The sequence below is a fragment of the Asparagus officinalis genome, chromosome 7, assembly GCF_001876935.1.
Source record: "Asparagus officinalis chromosome 7, Aspof.V1, whole genome shotgun sequence".
NCBI classification, from domain to species: domain Eukaryota; kingdom Viridiplantae; phylum Streptophyta; class Magnoliopsida; order Asparagales; family Asparagaceae; genus Asparagus; species Asparagus officinalis.
In genome coordinates this window covers 143,992,685-144,018,333 of record NC_033800.1, presented here as the reverse complement: position 1 = coordinate 144,018,333, position 25,649 = coordinate 143,992,685, and the positions used below count along the sequence as shown (strand labels likewise).

Genomic DNA, 25,649 nt, shown 5'->3' with positions numbered 1-25,649 from the left:
ATTTAAACACGCACGAATCAAACAATACACAAAAAGATTACATATATGAACAACAATTGATCCACAATAGTATAATATTTGAAAATTCATAGAAGTTACAAATTTTAACAAAACAAGTTCAAATACAATCCAATATAGCTCCTCTCCTTCCTCTCCCTCTCTTCCCTCTCCCCCTCGCTCTTCCCCGCCCCCCGCGATCCTGCTGATGAGCCTCAACTATCTGAGTATCCGGCTGTGTATGAGGCTGAGAAGTGCCGGCTCCCTCAGCATGAAAGCACGGACCTGTGACGTAAACAATTTATTAAGTACCAACTCAATAAAAAAATGCTATAATTTAGCTTAAAAACTTACATAATCTCTCTCGTTCATCCCACTAGGGATGTAACTGTCTGTCGGTGGGCGTGGCATGTGTCCAGCTGATGGTTGTGGGTCACGCGTGATCCATCTACGTGTAATACCCCAATACCAGCGCATATACGCGGTATAGTCAACAGCTATGAGCCTCGTATCCTGGATGAAATCCTACCTGTGAGCCCACCAGTCTATGTAGGCCGCACGGACTATAGCCCAGTCGGTACGGTGCGAAGTAGGCCACCGCCGACGATCGATCTGCTCGACAGGATCTGGCACATGCTGAGAGAGCGTAAACTGCCGTAGCACACGGCCAGGGACATGCATCTCCACGATCTCCCAACAAATCAATGGAACTCTGGCTCTCCACAAGTCGGGAGTATCTCGGCAGATGGGTGCAAGAGAATGCATATCGAGATCCGGCGGTGAGTAAGGTGTCCACCTGAACTGAAATAAAATAAAATATTTATCAGTATCAACAACAAAACTATAATATTCATAACTACTTGAGATTTATATTTACCTGTTCATGCTGGAGGCCATCAAGCTCATTTCGGTAAAACTCACGATGGCTCGTCGCTGATCGGTACTTAGCGTACCGCACGTTATACCTATATAATGAATAGAGAATATATAAGTACAAATTCAGTACGAATAAAATTTGTGTGTACAATTATACCTGTATGCCAAAGAAAATTGCCCCTGTAGGTCACGGTGCACAAGTAAAGTAGGTCGTCCAATATGAATGTGCTCCCATGACCAAATCTGTATCAATGTGCAGCATCCCTTGAATTCTTTATTCTGCATCAGGGATACTCTACCCAGCTGTGACGCCCTGGGTTCACACAAGGCTGCAGTCCGAGGTAAAACCAGAAATGTCAAACCTGTCATGCACCACACCGTGCAATAACATGTTTCACCATCACAATTACTATCTCTCTAGTAGAGTCAATAACAGGTGTAGGTACAAAAGCAAGTAAGAGATTATACAAGAATCAACTGATGAAATAATAGAGATCAAATTAATATTTCATCGTCTAATATACTGGAATACAAGTAAATGTCTGAAATAAATTAACTGGAGTTCTCAACAAGTCTCAAATACAAAATGCCTGACAAGAGGAAATAAGGCACACAGCCTTTATAACTTCTAGAATAAAACTCTCACATGTCTACACAAAAGTTTACAGTGGAGCTCAAAAGAAAATATAACTAAATATACGGCTGAAGCTAAAGTGCATCGCCATCAACCTGCTACAGTGGAGCTCAAAAGAAAATATAACTAAATATACGGCTGAAGCTAAAGTGCATCGCCATCAACCTGCGACTCTCCGGGCTCCTGGCTCGTTACCTAAAAGGGGGAGGGACAACGAGCGTCAAAGCGCTAGCTAGCGAGCAACATCACAACCAACCCCAATGGATAGGGCTCGTTGTATATGAAAATACAGTTAATACATAATAATATAAGATCATTTATCCTAACAATAATGGGTTTCGGTACTTATGAAATTACAACACGAGCGTAGGTACGTCGAGCGAAATAATCCAAACAAGGAAACCCTCATGTATATACCTTGTATCTCAAATTGTAATTCCCTAAACACCAAACCCGAAGTCTAATATAGGAAACGATAAAGAAAAGAAAACAAACACATCTCTACTGATAAACGTAAACATGCCAAAGATTACAATAAGAGGCATATCCAACCTAGGTAGCTATCGTGTCCTAGCCTCATATGATATGTCGTGTACCAACCTTGGTTAAGTATCATGCTCAAGGTTTAGCAAGAGTCTAAAACATGACTGTAATGGATTATGGTCCAACACGAGGACCCTAATGGATTATAGTCCAACACGAGGACTCAAATGGATTATAGTCCAACACGAGGACTGTGTGTGTGAACCATAGAATACAAACGATAAAGGTATACATGTCCTATTCTTGTACATGCCTCGCTGTACCGATCTAAGCTTGTGTCCGAAAAGTCATTTTTTGCATGCGTAGAGAAAATCATAAATACTGTAATTTATTACCCGATAAACAAGGCAACATTCTCATGTTCAACAAAAGCTCAACAGAACCCTCGATCATATATGAACACTGTATGAAAGTATAAGCACAGTAGGTGATCAAGCAGAAATACAAACAAAATAGGAAAACTCCGATGAGTCGACTCATGATCAGCTATGAGTCGACTTATGACTCATGGGTCGACTTATATACTAACGAGTCGACTCAGCAGACACTTACTCATGGGTCGACTCATATACTGACGAGTCGACTTATGACTCATGGGTCGACTCATATACTGACGAGTCGACTCAGCAGACACCAAGAACCCCTACTGAGTGATTTGTACAAGTCAACACTCCCATTGTGGTCACCAGTTTGTTTACGTCGAAAGTTACTGTTTTTATTACTATCGAATCTATTACAACTTTAGTTGTTACAATAAACTCGAATAAAATAAAAAGTTAATCTTTTTATAAGATCTCCTTACACAATGAAAATAAAAAAGTTTACAACTTTATCAAACAAACGCAGAGATCGTTTATCGGTCTTCTGCTTGCGTGGGTGTCTTTGCCTGTGCCGGGGTTTATCCGTGGACCACCTTTGATCTAGATCCGGTTGATGGAAAATTCGACAGAGCTTCGCCTTCACCGAGGTAGTGTTTGATTTGAAGCGCTGAGATCGACCAAGCAAAATCAGGACTCTTCTCGAGATTAAGACCAAGCCTAATCTCGAGGAACGGGGAAACGGGCTTCGGATCTCTCGAACTCTTCTTCTTTATGCTGAAGAACTCACCGAGATCTGTCAACCCTCGCTGAAATTCGTGCTCCTTTGACTCCTCAATCCGGCAGCACCTCCTCATCTTGAATAATTAATCCCCTGCTGAAAGGAGGACCCGGGCTCGTATTTATAAGCTTCGAAAGCGGTTATTTGGATGAGAACAAATGATTTGGCCTTATCTTTAGTCAATAACGGCCTAACCACGTTTGTAGATGATATCAAGTCAGTTGGGAACCTTTGGAACTAAAAAGATCTCGAGAAAACCATTAAAACCGTTGAAAAACACATCAGGGGGTCAAAACAGCGTGGCGGGTCGCGCTGACCCGCGGGGGCGCGGGTCGGCCAAAGCCGACCCGCGCTGGTGCGGACGTCCTGCATCGGCGCGGGTTCCGAAGCTTGACATTTTCTTTTGGTTTTCCGACTCTTCCGGGACTTGTATTTTTCACCGTTTTGCGTGCTTGACCGTCTTGTTTACTTGTACGATTTCGTTACGAGACTGACCGTCGAACGCGCATTGGTTGACTTGCGCGTGTTGACTGACGCGCACGAACTGATTGACGCGCGCGTGCCACTTGGTTTGTCGTTTCGCTTCATACGCTTGTTGACGACAGATAATCCTCTTAGACTCGGATAACGACGTTCGTTATCTTCTCTCTGTCTCGAGCTGTGTGCGGACACCCATAGGCATTTTTAGACGCCTATAAGCTCTCGATACAAGTATGCCAATACCGCACTGCCCCATGATAGTGCGCCGCATACGTCAAAATCCTCTAGCAATGGCAGCCATCGTGCATGTACAAGGGTCTTGCTCCCATCAGAAAAAAGCACGCACCCTATCATGTGCAATATGTACGTACGAGCATGAAACTGAAGCGTCTCCATACTGGCATCTTCTGGTATGTCGCCCTGAAATGTCTGACGAAGCCACGATAGCTTCATCGCACCACTCCTCAAGTCGGGAACCTAGCCAAGAAACCTAGCACATACCTCAGGCCAACTATGATCATCGGTGCCCGTAACTACCGGTCCATCGATCCGGAGCCTAAGTATGACGGCCACGTCCTGTAAGGTGATAGTGTACTCCCCTATATGCATGTGAAAGATGTTGGTCTCTGGCCTCCACCTCTCAATCAGTGTAGTGATAAGCGGCCAATCAAGCCTAATATATCGGACCGTCGAACACTCCCGGAAACCGGCCTGAGCGATCAGCTCTAGTACTCTCGCATTCTCAATGACCCAAGCCGAATGACTCTGTGAATGCTCGATCATGGTGACGTCTGGTATGGGCTGCACGTCAAAAAGAATTGATTATGTATATTGAGAAAAATAAAAAATTAGTGCAAATGCTAAGGAATATATATAATAGATGTTTTACCTGTCCTGAGCCAATATGGTCTGAACAGTGGCTCGCCTGGAGGGTCAAAACGTTGGGGCATTGTAGGCGTCAAAAAAATGCTGAAAGATATCCGAATACAGCTCAAAAAGGCAGAAGAACACAAGTATAGGCTGTCTCGCACGCGAGACAGTCTTTACTGTCTCGCACGCGAGACAGTATTCTCTGTCTCGCCATGCGAGACAGTGTTCTCTGTCTCGCCAGGCGAGACAGTTGTTACTGTCTCGCAGGCGAGACAGTGTTCTCTGTCTCGCCATGTGAGACAGTATTCTCTGTCTCGCCCACGAGACAGTTCTCAAAGGCTCAGAAGTTGTTTTATAAACCGCTGACACGTGGCCACCAACTGTTCAAGAACGTGAGAAACGTCGTGGGCGAAAATCACGTGGATAACTGCCAAAATAACGGAGTTTGAAACGTGGGAAGACGGTTAAAACGAAAACTGCCTAACAGTTACTATTTCCGAGACAGCGTTTACTGTCTCGCGGGCCGAGACAACAAACACTATCTCGCCCGCCGAGACAGCAAACACTGTCTCGACAGCCGAGACAGCAAATGCTGTCTCGCGAGCCTGTTTTCCGCCAACTGTTCCTAGGGGCTATAAATACCCTCGAAGGCCAATTTTTGAGGAGGTGGATCGTTTTGAGCACTTCAGAGCAGATAGAGCAGAGTTCTTGAGCTTCCGGCAATCCCTTGATATTCGAGCTTTGACTTGATTTCAAGAAGAACGACTATTTTACTTTGATAAGATATCGTTTCAAATTCTCACTTCGATAAACGAAGGAAGAATCATTAAACCCCTCACGATTCAATCAGAATCTGTGATTTGGTGGTCCACGAGTCAAAGCGCTCCCGGCACAGGCAAAGTCCCACAAAAACAGGATTCGATAAACGATTTCTGTGTTTGTTTCTCAAGAGTTGTAATTTTTCCTTTTGTTGTGTAAAAGGAGTCTTATAAAAAGGCTATCTCTTTTTTGAATTCATTGTAATCGACCGAAGATATAATGAATTCCATGACAAAACTAACTTTTGACGCAAATAAACTGGCGACCACAGTGGGAGCCAACGGTCTCGCTGCCGAGACCGTCGTGTCGCAGTCGTGCCGCAGCCGATCAAGATTCTAGTTGAATCCATGGTCGAATACGAATTCGACCAAACCAAGTTTGAGGAATATCTCTCATCATCCTCTTCAAGATCTTCATTGTCTCGCAAGTACAAGAGGATCTCACAATTGAGGAAGACTTACATGCCAAAGAAGGCACAAAATGAAGACTCTTGCTTGATTGTTGCTGAGGATTTCACTCACAATACCTCTGCTCACAATGGCTCTTATCTAGTTAAAGAGTTATCGAATCAAAGTCCGCCGGCATTAACGAAAAGAGCTCGTCAGAGACAACGCCAACGCCGCGCTCGCCAAATGGCTAAGGCCTTGGAACAAACCGACGGGGTTCGTTATCACGCGGACCTAGAGTCGAGGAGACATCGAGTGGTTCAGTTGTCTCAACGGCAAAATAATCACATTTCTGCACAACTTACGACGGAGGAGTGGACTCTCGTCAAAAGGGCCCGTTCAACCCTTAAGGAACGGATACAAAGGCGTAAAGCATCATGCCAACAGACGATACGATTTTTTGGCAATCATACCGATGAATCGTATTATCAAGTTAGGGTTGTGAATAATTTCCGAAAGAGAGTTATTCGAGAGATAAACTCTCGTTGTTCCTGTGCGCGACTCGTTGAAGCAGCATTATCAGAATGTGACTGTTTCAAACGAGGAGCCATCCCACGAAGAGTCTCTGTATCGTCGAAGCCTAAGCCGAGACATTTCCGCGAGAGAAAATCAGCTGCCCAAGATGATGAATTCCCTGAAGTCACCATCAATGTGGCTGATAAAAGAAAGTCTAAGCGGCATTCAAGTGACTCAAATCCCGACTTTTCTCCGAGAGGAAAAGTCAATCTAAGAATTGCTCAAAGGATGTCTCGACTCCAATTAGGAGCCATCAGACGCAGAGATTACAAAAGAATGTAAGAAGGAATGTCCTCGAAGGATGAATTCTCAGACACTTGTTCAGCCATTGCTTCTGATGATACAATATCTAGCACGGGACAAACCAAAGAAGTGTTCACAATCACTTCTGATCAATTTGCTCAAATGCTTCAAGAAGCTCTATCGAAGCAACGTGAAGAAATTAGAGCTGAGATGAAGATAGATATGGAGTTAGCTATCCAACAAATGAGAGAATTACTAACTCAACAACCTCAACCACCTGAGTCCAGTCAGCGAGCTGAATCCAGCCGCCACACTCGGAATATTGTAGATGACAGTGATCCAGAAGTGAATGGAGTCATTATGGCTGATACACCTCCCAATAGCAATAACGCTGTGGGTGGTTTAGCACATCCTCCCAATAACAATATTGGGGGTGGTTTAATGGCACCTCTTACAGGGGGTGGTCTAACTCATTCTCCTCAACGTCCTTCGAATGAAGACATAGGCGATGACGAGAAAATGAAAGAGCTTGAAAACAAAGTCAATGCTTTGATGACGGCTCAAGAGGTTAAGAAGACGGGTATTTCATGTCCCTATCCAAGGGAATGAGATTCAATACCGTACCCGACGAAGTTCAATCTGATTAACTTCACACCGTTTGAGGGGAAGAGTTCGCCGATTCAGCACTTGATTTATTTCAAGTCTCATTTGGGCATGATCTCTGGAAACGAGGCTTTAATGGTCCGGTCATTCGTTGGCACCCTTCGTGGGCCCGCCTTCGATTGGTACCGACGGCTCAAGCCAGGGAGCATCAATTGCTGGAATGACATGGAAAGTTTATTCCTCAATAACTTCTTCGATGATGACACCGAAGTGTCGATTGGAACCCTTCTAGATGAGAAGCAAAAAGACGGAGAGTCAGTCGACGATTTTGTCAAGCGTTTCCGTGGCAAAGCAATGAATTAAAGACGGAGAGTCAGTCGACGATTTTGTCAAGCGTTTCCGTGGCAAAGCAATGAATTGCAGAGATCCTGTTACAGAATAGTTCATCCTGCAAACATGCCATAATAATCTCTCCATCGATGTCTTGGAAGCCCTGGGGGTCGTACCATCCACCACTTGGAAAGAGTTAAAACTACGTGGTGAACAAGCTGAACACTTTCTTAAAAGAAAGAAAGTTGAGAGAGGTCAACCGACGACATCCACAATTCCTGTGAACGCAACTCTCGATCCGAGGTTCCAAAAGGAGTATTCTTTCGAAGACGATGAAGCTCCAGCCATATTGGAATACCTCCTCGCCAATGATAAAATCGAGCTACCGCCTATTAAAGATCAGGAGGGTGCTAAGATGATTACAGATCCAAACTACTGTGCATACCACAGAAGTGTTCTTCATCCCACCAATATTTGCTTTGGACTCAAAAACAAAATCCAAGCCCTAATTGACACCGGCGTCATAATGGCGAAACCAAACCTTGGTTGAAGCCGGCGTTATATCGCTTAATTAAGTCGAATGAAGTCTCCGACAAGTATAAAGTATAAACTGCTTCTCTATCTCACTCCAAAGAGTATATGAGTATAAACTGCTTCTCGGTCATCCAACTAAGTACAATGTTAAACCCGGTTTCGCAAAGGAAGCTGGGGGTGGATGATTTATGTAACGGGGAGTTCCTGGAGAATCTTATATTCTTAAGGATAACCCGAACATGCGACTGAGGATAATGTATTCCTCGTTACACCTAATTTTGCAAAGAAAGCTGGGGGTGGATAATTCATGTAACGGGAAGTTCCCGGAAGAATGCTATATGTAATTTTCTTAGGGATAACCCGATCATTACAAACAAAGTGATAAACACTACATCCCCACGGTGATTTACGAATACTCTTTTGCTGAGGTAAGATTCGATCATTTCGTTGGATCAATCTTCCCTCACAAAACTCTCTCATGGTCAAACCTTTAAACAGTTAGGACCAAAGCCAAAATCCCCTCTCGATTCCTTCCATGAACGAGAGGTCCACTCAAATTGAACTCAAACCTTTTAAACAGTCAAGATCGCCTAAAAACTCCCATTTGGTCAAACCTTAACCAAAATCCCCTTTCGATTCAGTTCATGAACGAGAGGTCCACTTTTAGTTGAATAATCAAACCTTATGACAGTCAGGATTATTCAAACCAGTCCAGATCCTTTAAGTGGAGATCCCACTTTGAGTTTCTTTTACACCAGGAGATAGAATATAAAATTCTTCCTCTCCATCATAGGGTTTATCTCTACCAACAAACAAGAGACCAGGAGATAGAATATAAAATTCTTCTTCTCCATCATCGGGTTTATCTCTACCAACAAACAAGAGACCAGGAGATAGAATATAAAATTCTTCCTCTCCATCATAGGGTTTATCTCTACCAACAAACAAGAGACCAGAAGATAGAATATAAAATTCTTCCTCTCCATCATCGGGTTTATCTCTACCAACAAACAAGAGATCAGGAGATAGAATATAAAATTCTTCCTCTCCATCATCGGGTTCATCTCTACCAATAAACAAGAGACCAGGAGATAGAATATAAAATTCTTCCTCTCCATCATCGGGTTCATCTCTACCAACAAAAAAGAGACCTGATTAACTCCCAACGGGTATATGAGGTTAAACTATTTCCTGAATACTCCAATGGGTACACGAGTCTAAACTGTTTTCCTACATTCGACGGGAAGTTTCTGGAGAATATTACTCTTGATATTCTTAAGGATAACCTGACGAACTTTCGAGAGACAAACGAGCGTCAATCTGGAAATACCAACTTCAATTCAAGACTTCGACAACGGTCACGGGATAAGCGCAGCACCGGAAAAATTCTAGCTATTCTACAAAGCACTGAATAGGCTAGAAGATGAAGAAGTCAAAAGTTGAAGCCATTTATGGATCCTTCCGTACGATCTACTCAATCAAGCATTGAAGGGATTACAGATAAGATCTACCTTATCCAAAGTATCCCAGACTCCTCTATAAAAGAATGAGTCTGGAATACTTTGGAGGGGGTATCTGTAGGCGTTCAAAAAATGCTGAAAGATATCCGAATACAGCTCAAAAAGGCAGAAGAACACAAGTATAGGCTGTCTCGCACGTGAGACAGTCTTTACTGTCTCGCACGCGAGACAGTCTTTATTGTCTCGCACGCGAGACAGTCTTTACTGTCTCGCAGGCGAGACAGTATTCTCTGTCTCGCCATGCGAGACAGTGTTCTCTGTCTCGCCAGGCGAGACAGTTGTTACTGTCTCGCAGGCGAGACAGTGTTCTCTGTCTCGCCATGCGAGACAGTATTCTCTGTCTCGCCCACGAGACAGTTCTCAAAGGCTCAGAAGTTGTTTTATAAACTGCCGACACGTGGCCACCAACTGTTCAAGAACGTGGGAAACGTCGTGGGCAAAAATCACGTGGATAACTGCCAAAGTAACGGAGTTTAAAACGTGGGAAGACAGTTAAAACGAAAACTACCTGACGGTTACTGTTTCCGAGACAGCGTTTACTGTCTCGCGGGCCGAGACAGTAAACACTGTCTCGCCCGCCGAGACAGCAAATGCTGTCTCGCGAACCTGTTTTCTGCCAACTGTTCCTAGAGGCTATATATACTCCCCGAAGGCCATTTTTTCAGAGGGGCTGATTGAGATCGTTTTTTGAGGGGGGCTGATCCTTTTGAGCACTTCAGAGCAGACAGAGCAGAGTTCTTGAGCTTCCGGCAATCCCTTGATATTCGAGCTTTGACTTGATTTCAAGAAGAACGACTATCTTACTTTGATAAGATATCGTTTCAAATTCTCACTTCGATAAACGAAGGAAGAATCATTAAACCCCTCACGATTCAATCAGAATCTGTGATTTGGTGGTCCACGAGTCAAAGCGCTCCCTGCACAGGCAAAGATCCCACGCAAGCAGCGATCCAAACAACGATCCTGCATTTGTTTCTCAAGAGTTGTAATTTTTCCTTTTGTTGTGTAAAAGGAGTCTTATAAAAAAGCTATCTCTTTTTTGAATTCGTTGTAATCGACCGAAGATATAATGAATTCCATGACAAAACCAACTTTTGACGCAAACAGGCATATCGGTCCCGGATCCATAATGAATATAACTGAGAATAATATTAGAAGACAATGTATAATGTGTTAGATTTTTCTGTTGAAATACTGACTTAGTTATATGTAAACAACAAACGAATAGAGCAATGTGAAGAAAGCAATAACTTAAAACCAAACATTAAATTTATATAACATAGTACGAAACACTACAACTGACATAGGGAAACACACACAGAACGAAACCGCTACAAATTACAATCACAAATGACATACGGGAACATAAACGCATAACGAAACCGCTACAAATTACAACATCAACGCCTAATATTAGCTGGACAAGAATTTTTGTTATGGCCCGGTTGATCGCATCTACTACACTTATTTCTCCTCCTAACTCCTTCACGGCCGTCATCCATACAATTTCTAATTTGTACGCTACGAGGGCGCCCCGCCGACCTTTTATACAAAGGAGGTAATATCCATGGCCCGTCTTGTGTCCAATGTTGACTATCATATGGTGGACGAAAACACTCTTTGTACGTTTGTTGATAGTTGTAAGTAGAATACCAAGCCGCGATGAACTCATAATGTAAAATCATCGCACCACCCTGTAGATCAGAACAAGTCGCGACAACATGTGAATAAGGAATCCATTGTAATTGCGGTACATTGCAAGTGCACGTACATGTGTGATCCACTAACATGTTAACTTTGTAAGAGCAATTTTCTCTATGTGATATTCCCTCAATAACCTCCCATTCATTAAAACTGTATCTTACGACATGAAAGGATCGAGCTTGCACAATCCGAGCCGCTAGCATTTCATCAACCTTCGGTGTGAGCTCTGAGCGGATATTTTCACCAAGTACGCGACGTCGTAGAAAGAAGTTGTTAAGTCTGTAAAATGTTTTAGCAACTAGAGATTGTATTGGCATACCGCGTGATCCCCTGAGCACGCCATTGAAACTCTCAGAAGCGTTCGTAGTCATCATACAGAAGCGTCTCCCGCCATCTTCACATAAAGCCCACTTATCAACATTGTGTGGTACCAAACTAGTTTTGATCCAATCATGTGCAGCTCGAGAATTGAACTTAATTCTCTCTCGTATTTGGTCATAAACTAATTTTTCTGTTGCACAGCCGACTTGCCAAAGAAGATCTTGAACCTGACCGTTTTCATATTTCTTCTTGAAGTTGTCCCTAATATGTTGCAAGCAATAACGATGTGCCTATGATGACGGGAAATGTCGTTGGAGTGCTCTTGGAATTCCTTTCATCCTATCAGATATGAATGTAATCGGCCGCGCCCCCACACTAGGGATATGATATCGTATGCATGCAAAAAACCACACCCAGTTCTCTGTGTTTTCAACATCAACCACTGCAAACGCCAAAGGAAACAAACCGCCATCCGCATCAACTCCGGTGGTAACAAGTAAAGCGCCTTTGTAATTGCCGTATAAGTGGGTGCCATCAATGCTAAGGAGAGGACCATAATATTGGAAACCCTCAATACAATGCCCAAATGCCCAAAATACACCTGTGAATCGTCATTATTCGCCATCAAGAGGGTCTAATGAAACTTCATATACAGTGCCAGTATTTTCTCTTTTGAGTGCTTCAAGATAATGCGGTAAGATCTCATAAGATTTGTCCCAATCCCCAAATATTTTTATCATTGCCTTCCTCCTAGCATTCCAACACTTATTGTATGATACATCCAAGTTGATTGCTTTATGCACTAAAAGACGAATATCTTTTGACCGTAGATAAAGATCTCCCTTAGATGCGGTAAAATCAATCAATATATAAAAGAAGAGGACGTGTTTTTGTTATTCATCTCTAATCGAGGATTGCTACATGTATGGACGCCGTTGTACGCCGTGATTTTGAAATGCCCACCTACTCTTACACCCGAACGTGAATTAAGCTTCCAAGGACAATTCGCATTCCCGTCGTAGTGTCCACCAAGATCCTCGTCTTCACAATCTTTGCGATATAAACAAACCATATTATAGCTTGTTGTGTTATTTTTGGTTGGCCTAAACTTGACATTTTTTGCAATGGCATAAGAGCGAAGCGCATGGATCAATTTCTCCTTAGTATCATAAAGATCTTCCTTCATGAATGAGAAGTCCTCACCCTGTGTATCATGACCACTATTAGTGCCAATAGGAACACTTTCCATCACAGAGTTATCAATCTATTCTTCTCCTTGAAGTTCATCGGGCGGAGGATCCTCTAAGACGACATACTCATTATTAGCATAACACCCGTCAATGTGGTGGTTGTCCCCTTCATCACGATCAATCAAGGTCATGCTATTAATTTGTAAGCCCTCCTCTTCATCATCATTCTCAGATTCAACACTTGCATTGTCTTCTTCAACTCCTGTGTTAGTATCGAAAGCATTCGAAGTGCCCACGAACGAAGGACCGCTCATATATTGTGATTGTGTCCAACCTTCATTTTGTTGAGGGGATAAAAAGCCAACGGAATCAACATCAGGGTCCTCCAACATGCGGGAGTACATTCTGTCATAATTCAACGATTTGCTCATATTCCGTTGATGTTTTTCAATGAACAATTCGATCGAACGCTTCTCGTCATGTAAGACTCCAATGAGACCCATATCGTAGTCACTTGATATTTGAATGCCGCTTGTTCTATTATCCACAACAGGATAATTGCAAATAACATTGAGGTGATACTCACGTGAGTTGGTTAATGTAAGTTTGTGTAATTCATTAACCAACTCATCGAAAGTACACGATTTTGTTATAAACAACGGTCTCGTCGCACCTCCTTCATAAACGGGCATATTATTGTCGAGGTAGTTAATCTTCCCATCATAAGAACAAAGAATTACGATTCGATCGTTCATCGTTACCTCTGAAGAGTAAAAAATTCAAAAAAATATTAATGGAAAAGACTTTAAAAATTGACAATGAAATTATTTTACACTTTTTATAATTTTTACATATGTCATTCATTATGAACAAAGAATTACCGATGTCATACATATGTAGTAACACTAATTTTCATTATAGATATTTTCACCTCTAATTGACAATGAAATTCATTATAGATATTTTCACCTCTAATTCATAAATAATTCACAATGAAATTCTAAAATCTAATTTTTTACAATGAAATTCATTGTGAATAATTCAAAAAACTCATAAATAATTTTACCTATAATTAACAATGAAATTCATTATAGATAATTTCACCTCTAATTCACAATGAAATTCTAAAATCTAATTTTTTACAATGAAATTCATTGTGAATAATTCACAAAAATCTTAAATAATTTCACTTATAATTCACAATGAAATTCATTATAGATATTTTCACCTCTAATTCACAATGAAATTCACAATGAAATTCTAAAATCTAATTTTTTTTACAATGAAATTCATTGTGAATAATTCACAAAATTCATAAATAATTTCACCTATAATTCACAATGAAATTCATTATAGATAATTTCACCTGTAATTCACAATGAAATTCTAAAATCTAATTTTTTACAATGAAATTCATTGTGAATAATTCAAAAATTCATAAATAATTTCACCTATAATTCACAATGAAATTCATTATAGATATTTTCACCTCTAATTCACAATAAAATTCTAAAATTTTTTTGGAGGATTTTACCTTAAAACTGTCGAACTCCGGCGACAACAGCGGTTGGAAATGGGGGGAAGCGGTCGGATTTGGGGGGAGGGGGATCTGAGCGAACGCGCGCTTATATAGCGAGGGCCACAGCTTCACGGGAGTTGAACTCCCGTGAAGTTGCAGTCAAATTTCCCAGAGAGCGATTCTCTAGGAAATTTGGCCTGTAACTCCACGGGAGTTGAACTCCCGTGGAGTTTTTAACACCAAACAGAATTTACTCGTAAATCTTCACGGGAGTTCAACTCCCGTGAAGATTTATAAAGAAATTAAACTTCACGGGAGTTGAACTTCCGTAAAGTTAAAAAACATACTAAACTTCACGGGAGTTGAACTCCCGTGAAGTTTCGTAAATTTTTTTTCAAAAACCGACCTGGTTTCAGCAACAGTGCTGAAACCAGATCGGTTTTTAAATTTTTTTCAGAATGGGATTGTTTTTTGCAAATAAATTCGTAATGGGGGTGGTTATGAAAATTTGACCGCTTTTGTTTTTGTTGAACTTAAAGGAACCCGTGCTTTGCTTGGGCGTTCAAACTAGTAATAGAATAAATAAAACTCAAAACCATTCAAATTTCGTTTATTTATTTTCATATTCCCGCCTCGTTTTCTGATGTTAGTTATGTTACATTGTGGGTCCCAACGACTTAACCAAGCCAGGGAAGCAGCGACCCACGACAGGTTAACCCGGAATTAAAAATAACGAAAAAGATTTTTGGCTCGCGGGTGAACCGCGAGCCACCCAACTCGCAGAGTTGGGTACAGGGGCAGTGGGCCCCACAGCTGGGGCCCACTGCCCCTGTACCCCCCTCTGCGAGTTGAGGTGTGCCTGCTCCTCTAAAAATAATAACCCCACCCCCACCCAACCCAAGATAGTTGGGGTTAATTATAAAAAAAATCCCCAAACCTCGGCCATTTCATTTCCCGATCTCTCTCGATCGACTCCTTCTTCCTCAAGTCTTCGTCTTCCTCATGCGATCCCACGTCTAATGGCCCCCTCCAAGAAATCGATCGAAAAAGAAAGGAAGAAAGGTAAACACTCCGATCTGAAGCTGCAGTGCAATATTTGCCTTTTCAAGGCGTCGAGCACTGGAGCCATGGCTGAGCACGAGGCAGCCGGACACACCTCCACCCTCTCCAACAACACACTGCGATTCCTCAAGATCGACAGCGATCGGCCATCAACGAGAGGCTCGCTGAATTTGGCTTAGGGATCTCCTCTGACGAGGAGGAGGAGGACTGATTTAAGGTGAAATCTCGTTTCCCTCTACCCGATTAGGGTTCTTGATACAATTTTCGGCGCTTTTTCCTCAGATACTTGATTCTGTAACATCGATCGGGGTTTTGTTTAGGGTTAGGGTTAGGGTTAGGCTTAGGGCTAGGGTTAGGGTTTAGGTTAGTCCACTGATGTTCTTTTGAACTAAATCTAATTGTAGAATTGGTTTTATATATCAATTTATGAATGTATCGTTCATGTGGAAGTTAAGTATACTCAAATATTACCATTTTCTCCAATGAAATTTAGCCGTGTCCATATCATAATGTTCAGAATGCCATGTCAATGTGATATGTGGGTGAACAGAATAGAACATGGAGGTTTGCCTTAGTAAATATGAGATTAGTTCAGCAAGTTTCCCCAAACCTATATGCGGCAGTGATTTATCAGTTACCTAAACCCAACACTCTATAAACTATTATGCATCTGTTAACCGTAAAAAAGACTATATTACTAGTAATTCATGGTGGCAGTTATACCCCCTGCAAAATTAGTATCTATTTGCCAAGATAAATTACAGTACTAAGTTCAGAACAGGGATACTACAGGACAGGAGCCTATGTGCAATTAGCCCATTTCTCTAAGCATACAGATTTGTGTCAAAAATGTGCGCGTTTACATGTTTATACATTATCGTTTCTGCATCAGGAACAATTCCAGAATTCTTGTCTACCAAATTTTAGCAAATAAAATTCAGTCTATATGTTAAAAAGAAAATAGACAATGAGAATGCAGGTTATGCGTTATAAACAAAATGGCCCTGATCAAGTGCAACACCAAGCCCAAGGTACAATGTCAAATGAAAACAGTGCAAGTTGAGTCCAATCACATTGACATGGCATTCTGAACATTATGATATGGACATGGCTAAATTTCATTGGAGAAAATGGTAATATTTGAGTATACTTAACTTCCACATGAACGATACATTCATAAATTGATATGTAAAACCAATTCTACAATTAGATTTAGCTCAAAAGAACATCAGTGGACTAACCTAAACCCTAACCCTAGCCCTAAGCCTAACCGTAAACAAAACCCCAATCGATGTTACAGAATCAAGTCTCTGAGGAAAAAGCGCCGAAAATTGTATCAAGAACCCTAATCGAGTAGAGGGAAACGAGATGTCACCTTAAATCAGTCCTCCTCCTCCTTGGAGGAGGAGATCCCCAAGCCAAACTCAGCGAGCCTCTCGTTGATGGCCGATCGCTGTCGATCTTGAGGAATCGCAGTGTGTCGTTGGAGAGGGTGGAGGTGTGTCCGGCTGCCTCGTGCTCAGCCATGGCTCCAGTGCTCGACGCCTTGAAAAGGCAAGTGTTGCACTGCAGCTTCAGATCGGAGTGTTTGCCTTTCTTTTTCGATTTCTTAGGGCCCTAGGTTGTGCACAACACAGCTTGTTTACTCATTTCTCTATTGATAAAGTTTATAAAAATACATCATCACTTTAAGATAAATTTTCATCCATTTGTTTCACTTATAAACAGTGACATGGGATTTGCTTCGCACATTGGTTCTCCGTGCATGATTTCTAACCTTTGTGATTGTTAGCTCAACTAAGCTCAAGATCCTTGACTCACCCGGTTCAAGATCCTCGAATCGCTCCTTCTAATGGCCGCTTCCTCTTCTTTTACTCAATCTTCATCTTCTTCTTCCTCATTAGGTGCATTGGTCGCATACCTCGCCTATTCTTTCAGGGTATGATAGGGGACTTATTAAGGCTAGCATCAGTTATATATAGGTCATTGGTGTAAGTTGAAACCCCACTTTTTGCTTCAATATATTTTTTTGTTTGAGATTTTGAGTGTGATATGTTAATTTTGTGATTTTAGGAGAAAGTGAAGGTATCGGGTGTTCGTAGGCATTGTATTAATCTGGTGGTGGCTTATGTAACTCTGTGGAATGGTTTGTTCTGATTTTAGTGTTTTTTTTTTAAATTAATCAACCATTTAAGTGGTTTTGTAGTATGAAGCTTGTCTTAGCTTAAAACGAAAGGGAAAAAAGTATTATTTATCTGAAATTGATTAGGTTAGAGTGTATAAGATTTTTCAGGTAGCAGTAGATATGGATGTGATCTCAACGAAATAGTTTTATGTATAAAACTAACATAGTTGCAATAAGTAAACAGATACACTCACTAACAGAACAGTTATCATAGTGGTTATGAAGGAACTCAGTTTCTGCTAAGTTATTAAATAAGAATCCATGTTTCTAATATGAGTTATTTTTGGTATATTAATATAGAAACAAACTAGCCATCATCCTTCTTGCTCAGATAGTCTAAATTACGTGGTACTTTAATGGTCATTGGCTTACATATATTTGTCCTTAATATTATCTCCCTTCTGAGCTTGACAAAATTCCTCAGTTGTTTTATTAATATTAATGGCTTTTATATTATTCTTCCTAGTAAGTTATATCCTCCTTCACATTCTCTACCACTTTTTCTTGAATTGACTTCTACCTCCTATCAAATTTGGTTGCCCTTGCTTGAAATATAAACAGATTGATAATTATAACTAATAGATTTGTGGGAGTAAGAAATCAAAAATGAAATTATGGTAGAAAGTTTGGCATATTCTACATTTAAATGAATTAATTGGAGTCTTCCCCCGCCACTAAGTATTCATGTATTGACAATTTCTTTGTTATAATAGCAACAAAACAAACTCTATTGATGGTTCACAGCCACCCAGATGAGTTTATCTAAAAACATAACATGTCACGTTTGCATGTTTGTTAGATTTCCTTATGAAAATTGTGCAAGAGAGGTATATGAATTAATCTTTACTGCAAGAACCTTAAGATTTCAGGCAGCTGTTTGGTGAGCATAAACTCCATAAGACTTTCCCCCTCTCTACCATTTAGCAAACATGAAACATATGACATGACATCCATGAGAAGAATTGAACCTCTGTCAATTTTTAGGCCCAAGGTTAATTATCTGGTTAGTTTTTGTGCACACTTTTTGTTTATAATAATGTGTTATTTATGATTGTTCTTGTTCTTCATGGTATCTCAAGATTCCAAGTTATTCAAATCAATCCATCAAAAATGATCTGTTTAAGGCAATGGACTTTTTGTGAATGTCTAAGCTTATGATTTTATAATGGTTTACTATTCATTAGATTCATATGCATTCATATAGTCTACTTCTTCCCTTTTCAATATTTATAGGATAATCAGTTTAGATGTTGTCCTTTCAACCGGTTTCTAGGTTATCCTGAGTGAAGGTTTTAAAGTTTCCTTTTCCCCATTTTCTTCTTTGCTCCTAGTGTATGTTCACGTGCCCTGATCTGCTCTAATTCATCTGTTCACTTCAAGAACTTGAATGGTAAACAATACACACGACCTAGACCTTGAAATGGTAAACTAATATGAGGTCATCAATAAACCTGTAGTGATGTTCCTAAGCTTAATCTCCACTATGTTTTGCAAAGTGATATGCTCATTACACGTTGAGAATTCAGAATTTGCGTAAAAATATGAATGCATATGTAAACACGTGAGAGGGGTGAGCTCGGAAGACGGTGATTCAAATTAATCCATTGTGAGACCAGCTTACCAATTTGGAGATCTCATCTCGACAAGTTCCTAATTTATCTTAAATGAAGCTCTCAAGATTTCCTTTTCGGCATGTCAATTATCTATTTGGCATTGGGTGATCCTGAATAATGTTTTCACTTGAGTTGTGCTGCGCTAGGAACTTACAAAATGCCATGAATGTTGTTATTCCTTTTTGGGTAGGTTTGGTACTGCTTGGATATTTGAATCATTGACAGATTATAATGGTCTCAGTATCTATTAGTTAAACCAAGAATATCAGTTTTCTGGACACCATAGGTTTAAGGTCTTAATATGAATTAGTTGGTTTCCATCATTCATAGAATACTCTTTTTCACTTTTTTCCTCTCTCTATTTTTAGGTTAAATCATTATAAGACATCTCCTTTCATCAAGTTTCCAAGTTATCCCGAATGACGGCTTAAGGTTTCCTTTTTCTGAGAGAATTGTCATAATGGGTGTCGACCTCGTGGTCACTGCCAATGTTGCTCCCATTTTCTTTCTTTTTTAATATTTTTATTTTCTTGTGTTTGAGAATTTTTTCTTAAGGTTTCCTTTTTATTGTTCTTGTTATCATCATCTTTCCTCCTAATCTTCTCTAATTCATCGCTTGGCTACTTAGATTTGAATGGTAAGCTACAAACATGAACTTGACCTGTTATAATTGAACAGGTCAAGTGATGGGACCACAGAGTTTATTTCGTTCTTTTTGAACACTGTGCTAAATATATTTCAGTAGCATTATTCTTGCAAATATTGTCGTGACATGAGTCATGACCTAGTCAATTGGATTTACATATGATGTCTGGCTTGCATGCTGCTAGTCATTCTCTACAGGACTGAGGATACGAAACATTAGTAATTCAAATTAATCCATTAAAAGTGGTCCGTTTAAGGCAATATACTTTGTTGTAGATGTCTGAGCAACTTTAAAATGGTTTATTATCCATTAGTTTCATACACATTCATATTGTCTCCTTGTTCCCTTTTTGTCCCACCTCAATTAGTAGGAAAATCAGTTTAGACGTTGTCCTCTCAACCAGTTTCTAGGTTATCCTGAATGAAGGTTTTGAAGTTTCCTTTTCCCCATATTCTTCTTTGCTCCTAGTATTTTCACTTGGCCTGATCTGCTCTAATACATCGATTCGCTTTGAGAATTTGACAGTTCGCTCCAATAATTTGAATGGTAAATAAGAGACACGGACTTGGCCTTGAAACTTATAGTCGAACAGGAAGACAGGAACAAAATCCAAATACTTGACCTTTATTATACCAACATTCTGATATGGAACATACACGGCAAAGCATTGCTATGAATGGCTTGGTCAACGGGGACGTTGTCCTCTAAACAAGTTTTTAGGCTATTCTGAATGAAGGTTTTAAAGTTTCCTTTTCCCCATATTCTTCTTTGGTCATTGTGTATTTTCACTTGTCCTGATCAGCTCTAATTCATCGGTTCACTTAAAGAATTTGAACGGTAAATGAGATACATGAACTTGGCCTTGAAACTTATAGTTGAACAGGAGACGGGGACAAAGTCCAAAGACATGACCTTTACTATAGCAACATTTTGATACGGAACATATATTTGCCTACATTATGCTGCACAATATTGCGTTGAATGACCTGGTCAGTGGGTTTTACTGCTGATTTATGCTGGAATACCTTTTTTCTGGGGGTTTTTTTGTTCAATGGAGGGGCAACAGATTTCAAGCAAATACCTGCATATATTTAGTCAGTGCAATCACTAGAAGAACCTGATGCATCCAATGCTGATAGTTTTAGTTTGGGGTAATCTAATCACATGAAGACATTCGATAACTGGTCATTGATATTCTTCTACACTCATGGTGTAGTGTATGATCTATGTAGCAAAAGCCATATGTCAGGTTTATGTGGTTGTTGTTCTTAAGCTGTGTTCTATCTCTTTCTTGGTTAATTTATAGGAGTTTCTTAATTCATCTTTGTAAAGAATAAAAAAATTGGAGATACGAAAGGAATTTCTTGTGACTATGGTCAGATATATGGTATCTTCACTTGATGGACTTATTTCGTTGGTTTTCAGAGTGTAAAATTGCAGTTTTCAACACCTCAACACTCAGGAGTTTTGGCGAATTGAGAAGGCCCTTAAAATGATATAAGAATAACTAGGTTCACATTAAAACAGAATATACCATTGTGTGGGTCAAGATTTGGACATCTGAAAAATATGCTAAACCCGAGGAATTGTGTTATATTGTATTACAACTCCCAATGCTCACCACAACTTCCGAGTTACTGGTGAGTTTGGGTGTAGTGGAAGGACTTAGGGGCTGTTTGGTTCATGTTTTTTAGGTGGTAAAAGAGGGGAAAGCTGCCAAAAATATCAGCTTTTTGGCAGCTTTCTCCCAAAATCAGCTCTTAAAAAGCAGATTTTGGTGGAAAGCTGCCAAAAAGCTGACATTTTTGGCAGCTTTCCCTTCTTTTACCACAAAAAAAAACTAATCCAAACAGCCCCTTACTGGCCTTCACTGTACTAGCAATAATTGCAGCTCTAGATCACCAAGTATAATGGTTATATTTCTTTTTTTGAACACTGTTTTTTTTCTTTTTCCCACAGACATATTTTACAGTTTCTAGTAACTGATCACAAGTGGGCCTATTTGATTAGAGTTATTTTGCCTGGCCATGGGTAATTGTTTTGCTTTCTACCGTATTTATAATGTTGTCCTGATTTCTACCCTATTTATAATGTGTTTGGTTCTGTTGACCTATGTAGTTAACTGGATAAGGTTTGCTTGCTCTGTCCATGGGAGCCAACATACATTCAAACTCTTCGACATTGATTTGCAGCACAATGTAAATTGGACAAGGGAATGATTGATCATTTTATTGCCCACAATCCTGTATGTTACTGATTTGTAGAACTTTGACCTCAAGAGGATTGAATATATAGCTAATAAGAACAGGTTGAGTCCACTGTAAGTTATTTTGTGCTATCATTGCCAACTAATATTAGGTCATCCATAAACATGTAGTGATGTTCCTAAGTTTATCCCTCCTAAGTTTGTGCAAAGTGATATGCTTGTTACACGTTGAGAATAGAGAGTTTGCGTAAAATATAAATGCATATGTAACAAGTGAGAGGGGTAAGCTTGGAAGACTGGCAATCCAAATTGGCCTAGGTCCCATTCCCCAAATAATACTAATGAGTAATGATCGTGTCGATTATTATGATAACAAGTATAATAATATTTGATGTAATGTGCACTGCTAGGGATCGATGCTCAACAATAACTAAAACTGGAAGAATCCAAAATGTTTCATTCTAGCATGTGATCCTAGTGAAGGTTCTACTAAAATGTAGACTAAGGAATTGAAACTAAATTACTTTATACATTATATTAGAAAGTGGACTGTAACCTGTAGGGTCACGAGACATCATTGTATGCTAAGGTTTGTTCTACTGCAATAGATAGGCTTTTGAGGATGTTAAAGCTTATGTTCAGAATGGTGTATTTTCAGTTGGTTTCATATTCATTCATCGATTTATTTTTGTTTCACTTTTATCCCGTCTGTATTTTTAGGTTAAATCACTTTTTAAGCCCTCTCTCATCAAGTCCCCATGTTATCCTGAATGAAGTTTTAAGGTTTCTTTCATTTTTGTTGTCTTCTTTTCGCCTAGTCTTCTCTAGTTCATCACTTGCTTACTTCGATTTGAAGGTAAGTGACACGTATGAACTTGACCTTGAAAGTTGTAGTTGAACAGGCAGAGATTGGGTGACAGAATTTTTTTTCCTTTCTTTTTGAACATTTCTCTGAGTTTATTTCAACTGCATTATTCACGCAAATATTGTCATGTAGTGACCTTGTTAATTGGATTACGAATGACTTCTGGTTTGCACGCCACTAATGATCCTCTACAGGAGTGAGAATATGAAAAACTTGCAATTCAATTTAATCCATCGAAAATGACCTGCTTAAGGCCATGCTAAACACTAGTTTCATGCCTAATCAAATTTTGTGAAGCAAGTGTCTTCCACTGTTTTAGTTTATGTGCCTCACCATGAAAATTTTCCCATTTTGTCAAGCCAAGATTTTAAAATTTTTCTGCATTACATTACGTACCTAATCTTAGATTTTATTGCCAATTTTAGTGCTTATTTACTTTGTATGCCTGACCATGGCTTTTCTATTGCCAAAACAAAATTGTATGATTTTGTTGACACGCTTGTGTGCATGCTTCTATTGTCAAGCCCAAATTCTAAACTGTAAAGGGGGAAGAATAAAGAAGGAAAGTTGATACAAAAAACGGTCCATAATAGTATATAAGACCTCTTGAACAATTTTTATTTTAAAAAGAGTTTTTTCCTCTGCCGAGTAGAAGTGTAGATTTATTCACGTCCAAATAGCAAGGCTCTAATAACGCCTAAGGCAAGTGTTGTAGCATGTAATGATGTTCTAATTAACCATCCATCGGTAAAATTTTGTAGATTTTTTGTACACAACCCATCTATTTTTCTCAGGGGTGAAATTGCTTGCTTTGCTTCTATAATTTTTCTAATATTTCGCTTTTAATATAATATACTTATTGTGCATTTCTTTTGTGTATTGCAGGTGTTCTATATCCGAGGTATAATTGAGCTCATCATCAGGACTACTTTCCTTGGGATATATCTTCTGATTAGTATCACTTGTTCTTTGTGTTTTCAAGTACTCTTGTCACGATGTAATATAGTAATAGACACAGTTTATGTGTGGATTTTATCTTTGCCTTTAGCTTGTGTGTAGATTGTAATCTAGTAACTACTTTGGTGCTCATATATCTCTTGGCTGTTACTTTCTTCTTTAACTGAAAAGCATGACTGTAGTATTATGGAGCTATATAACTGAGTTGTTTTAGCATCTTATCTTGTTGAAAATCTGAGTGTTTGGTCACCAGGCCTGTTTGGGTGAGTAGTGAATGGGGCCAACTGTTTTAAGGGTCTTTGTTGTAGTTATGTGTGATTGCTCTTTTACCTACTCCATTGCTGTTACGTTCCTAACATAAATCGGTTAGTGTTCAGAAATCCTCCATCTACTTCTAGTTTCTGAACCTAGAATGGTTGATGTCCTCATCTTCTCAAGAAACCTACATGAATGTTCTCGTGTGATTGCGAGGATTGTGTTGGTTAATTTCCCTTGCAATGTCATCTCTATGAAATGTGAAACGCTTTTAAAAGGAGAGAAAACTCTTCTGGGTATAAGATGTAGTTTCTGAGTAGACCAGAAGAGAGAACTCTTTGAAAGAGAGAGAAGAACGCCCGCGGACACGAGATTTAGCTGGCAAGTGTAATTTCTCCCCCCTTCTATCTGTACATAATCACTGGACGGATGGGAGAGAACGAGGTGCATATTTTGGCCACGTATTTCTCTACCATGCAGGGCACGAGACAAATTCTGGTTGTAACTTGCAAGGGAGCTTCTTACAGTACAAAGTAGTTTGCTATGTGTAACCGTGACTTATAATATAATTACGACCACTCTTAATGTGTAGCAAAAGTTTCACGATAGGATTCATGCGCATTTACTCATTTCTCTATTTATAACGTTGTAAATGAAGATTAAAAAAAAAAAATACTCATCACGATTTTAAGATAAAGTTTCATGCGATTGTTTCACCTATAAATAATGACATGGGATTTGCTTTGCACGTTGGTTCTCCATGCATGATAACTCTTCATGTGTAAACCTTGCTATGCTCTTTATTGCTAAATCTTATTATACATTTCAACAGAAGAATTGGTTCCAATATGCCGCATGGATGCACAAAAGACTGAAACTTTTAAGTTACAACTGAATATTACTGAGTTGACCTTTATTCTTCCTTGTCACCAGCCTATCAGACCCTAAGGGGGGGTTATTCATTTGGGTAATTTTTGGGATAATGAGATAATTTTTGCAACAACAATGTTTGGTGTTATTCATTGGGGTAATTGGAACTGGAGTAACATTTGTGGTGTTATTGGTTTGTTGGGATAATTATGGGACAAATACCCCACTTTCCCCCAAATTGTCCCAGCTATAAAAGCAATCCTCAGCCCCACCCTCATAATTTACCCCAATTCGTTCGCTGGAACCAAATTACCCCCTTTGAGATCCGACGCCTCCATCGAAGATCCGACGCCAAATCGCCCGCCGAGCTACTAAGGCTTTTAGTGGAGGAGGTGAAGAACGGCAACAAGATGGATAATGGCAACTTCAAGAAATATACCATCACACAAAATGTGTTGCCATTCATGAATGAACTTCAAGAAATATACCATCACACAAAATGTGTTGCCATTCATGAATGCTAAATTTGGAAGAACTTTTAAATTTGATCATGTAAAATGTGTTGCCATTCATGAATGCTAAATTTGGAAGAACTTTTAAATTTGATCATGTAAAGAATAAGATTTAAATAAGGCACTACATGCACCTTTACTCAAAATCAACGATATTGCATCACCACTGAGAGGTTTGATCGATCCCGATTTGCCGTCAATGTTTGTTTCAATAAGGCACTACAGGCCCTTGTGT

The 25,649-nt window shown here is 39.8% G+C and overlaps 1 protein-coding gene and 1 long non-coding RNA gene across 3 annotated transcripts; one reads left to right on the top strand and one right to left on the bottom strand.

The window, feature by feature from the left end:
• Positions 523-12,783, bottom strand: LOC109847896 (serine/threonine-protein phosphatase 7 long form homolog). Its single transcript, XM_020417126.1, has 6 exons — positions 12,604-12,783; positions 4,166-4,429; positions 4,000-4,105; positions 1,031-1,202; positions 875-962; positions 523-798 (listed from the first exon to the last, which is right to left on the bottom strand). The coding sequence occupies exons 1-6, from the start codon at positions 12,781-12,783 to the stop codon at positions 523-525; spliced, it is 1,086 nt and encodes a 361-aa protein (XP_020272715.1).
• LOC109848609 lies at positions 16,681-24,026 on the top strand. Of its 2 annotated transcripts, none has more exons than XR_002248845.1 (3): positions 16,681-17,296; positions 17,379-17,451; positions 23,706-24,026. It is a non-coding gene; the product is annotated as an uncharacterized LOC109848609 (long non-coding RNA). The 2 variants fall into 2 exon arrangements; XR_002248844.1 differs by having other exon boundaries at positions 21,868-24,026.

What these genes read in the sequence shown, in the direction of transcription:
- LOC109847896 (XM_020417126.1), bottom strand. Translation starts at nt 12,783, where the DNA reads ATGGAAAGTGTTCCTATTGGCACTAATAGTGGTCATGATACACAGGGT. An exon ending in GACGCTTCAGTTTCATGCTC is followed by an intron (nt 1,203 to 3,999) that starts GTACGTACATAT and finishes CTCGGACTGCAG; the next exon opens with CCTTGTGTGAACCCAGGGCG. An exon ending in CAATTTTCTTTGGCATACAG is followed by an intron (nt 963 to 1,030) that starts GTATAATTGTAC and finishes TTCATTATATAG; the next exon opens with GTATAACGTGCGGTACGCTA.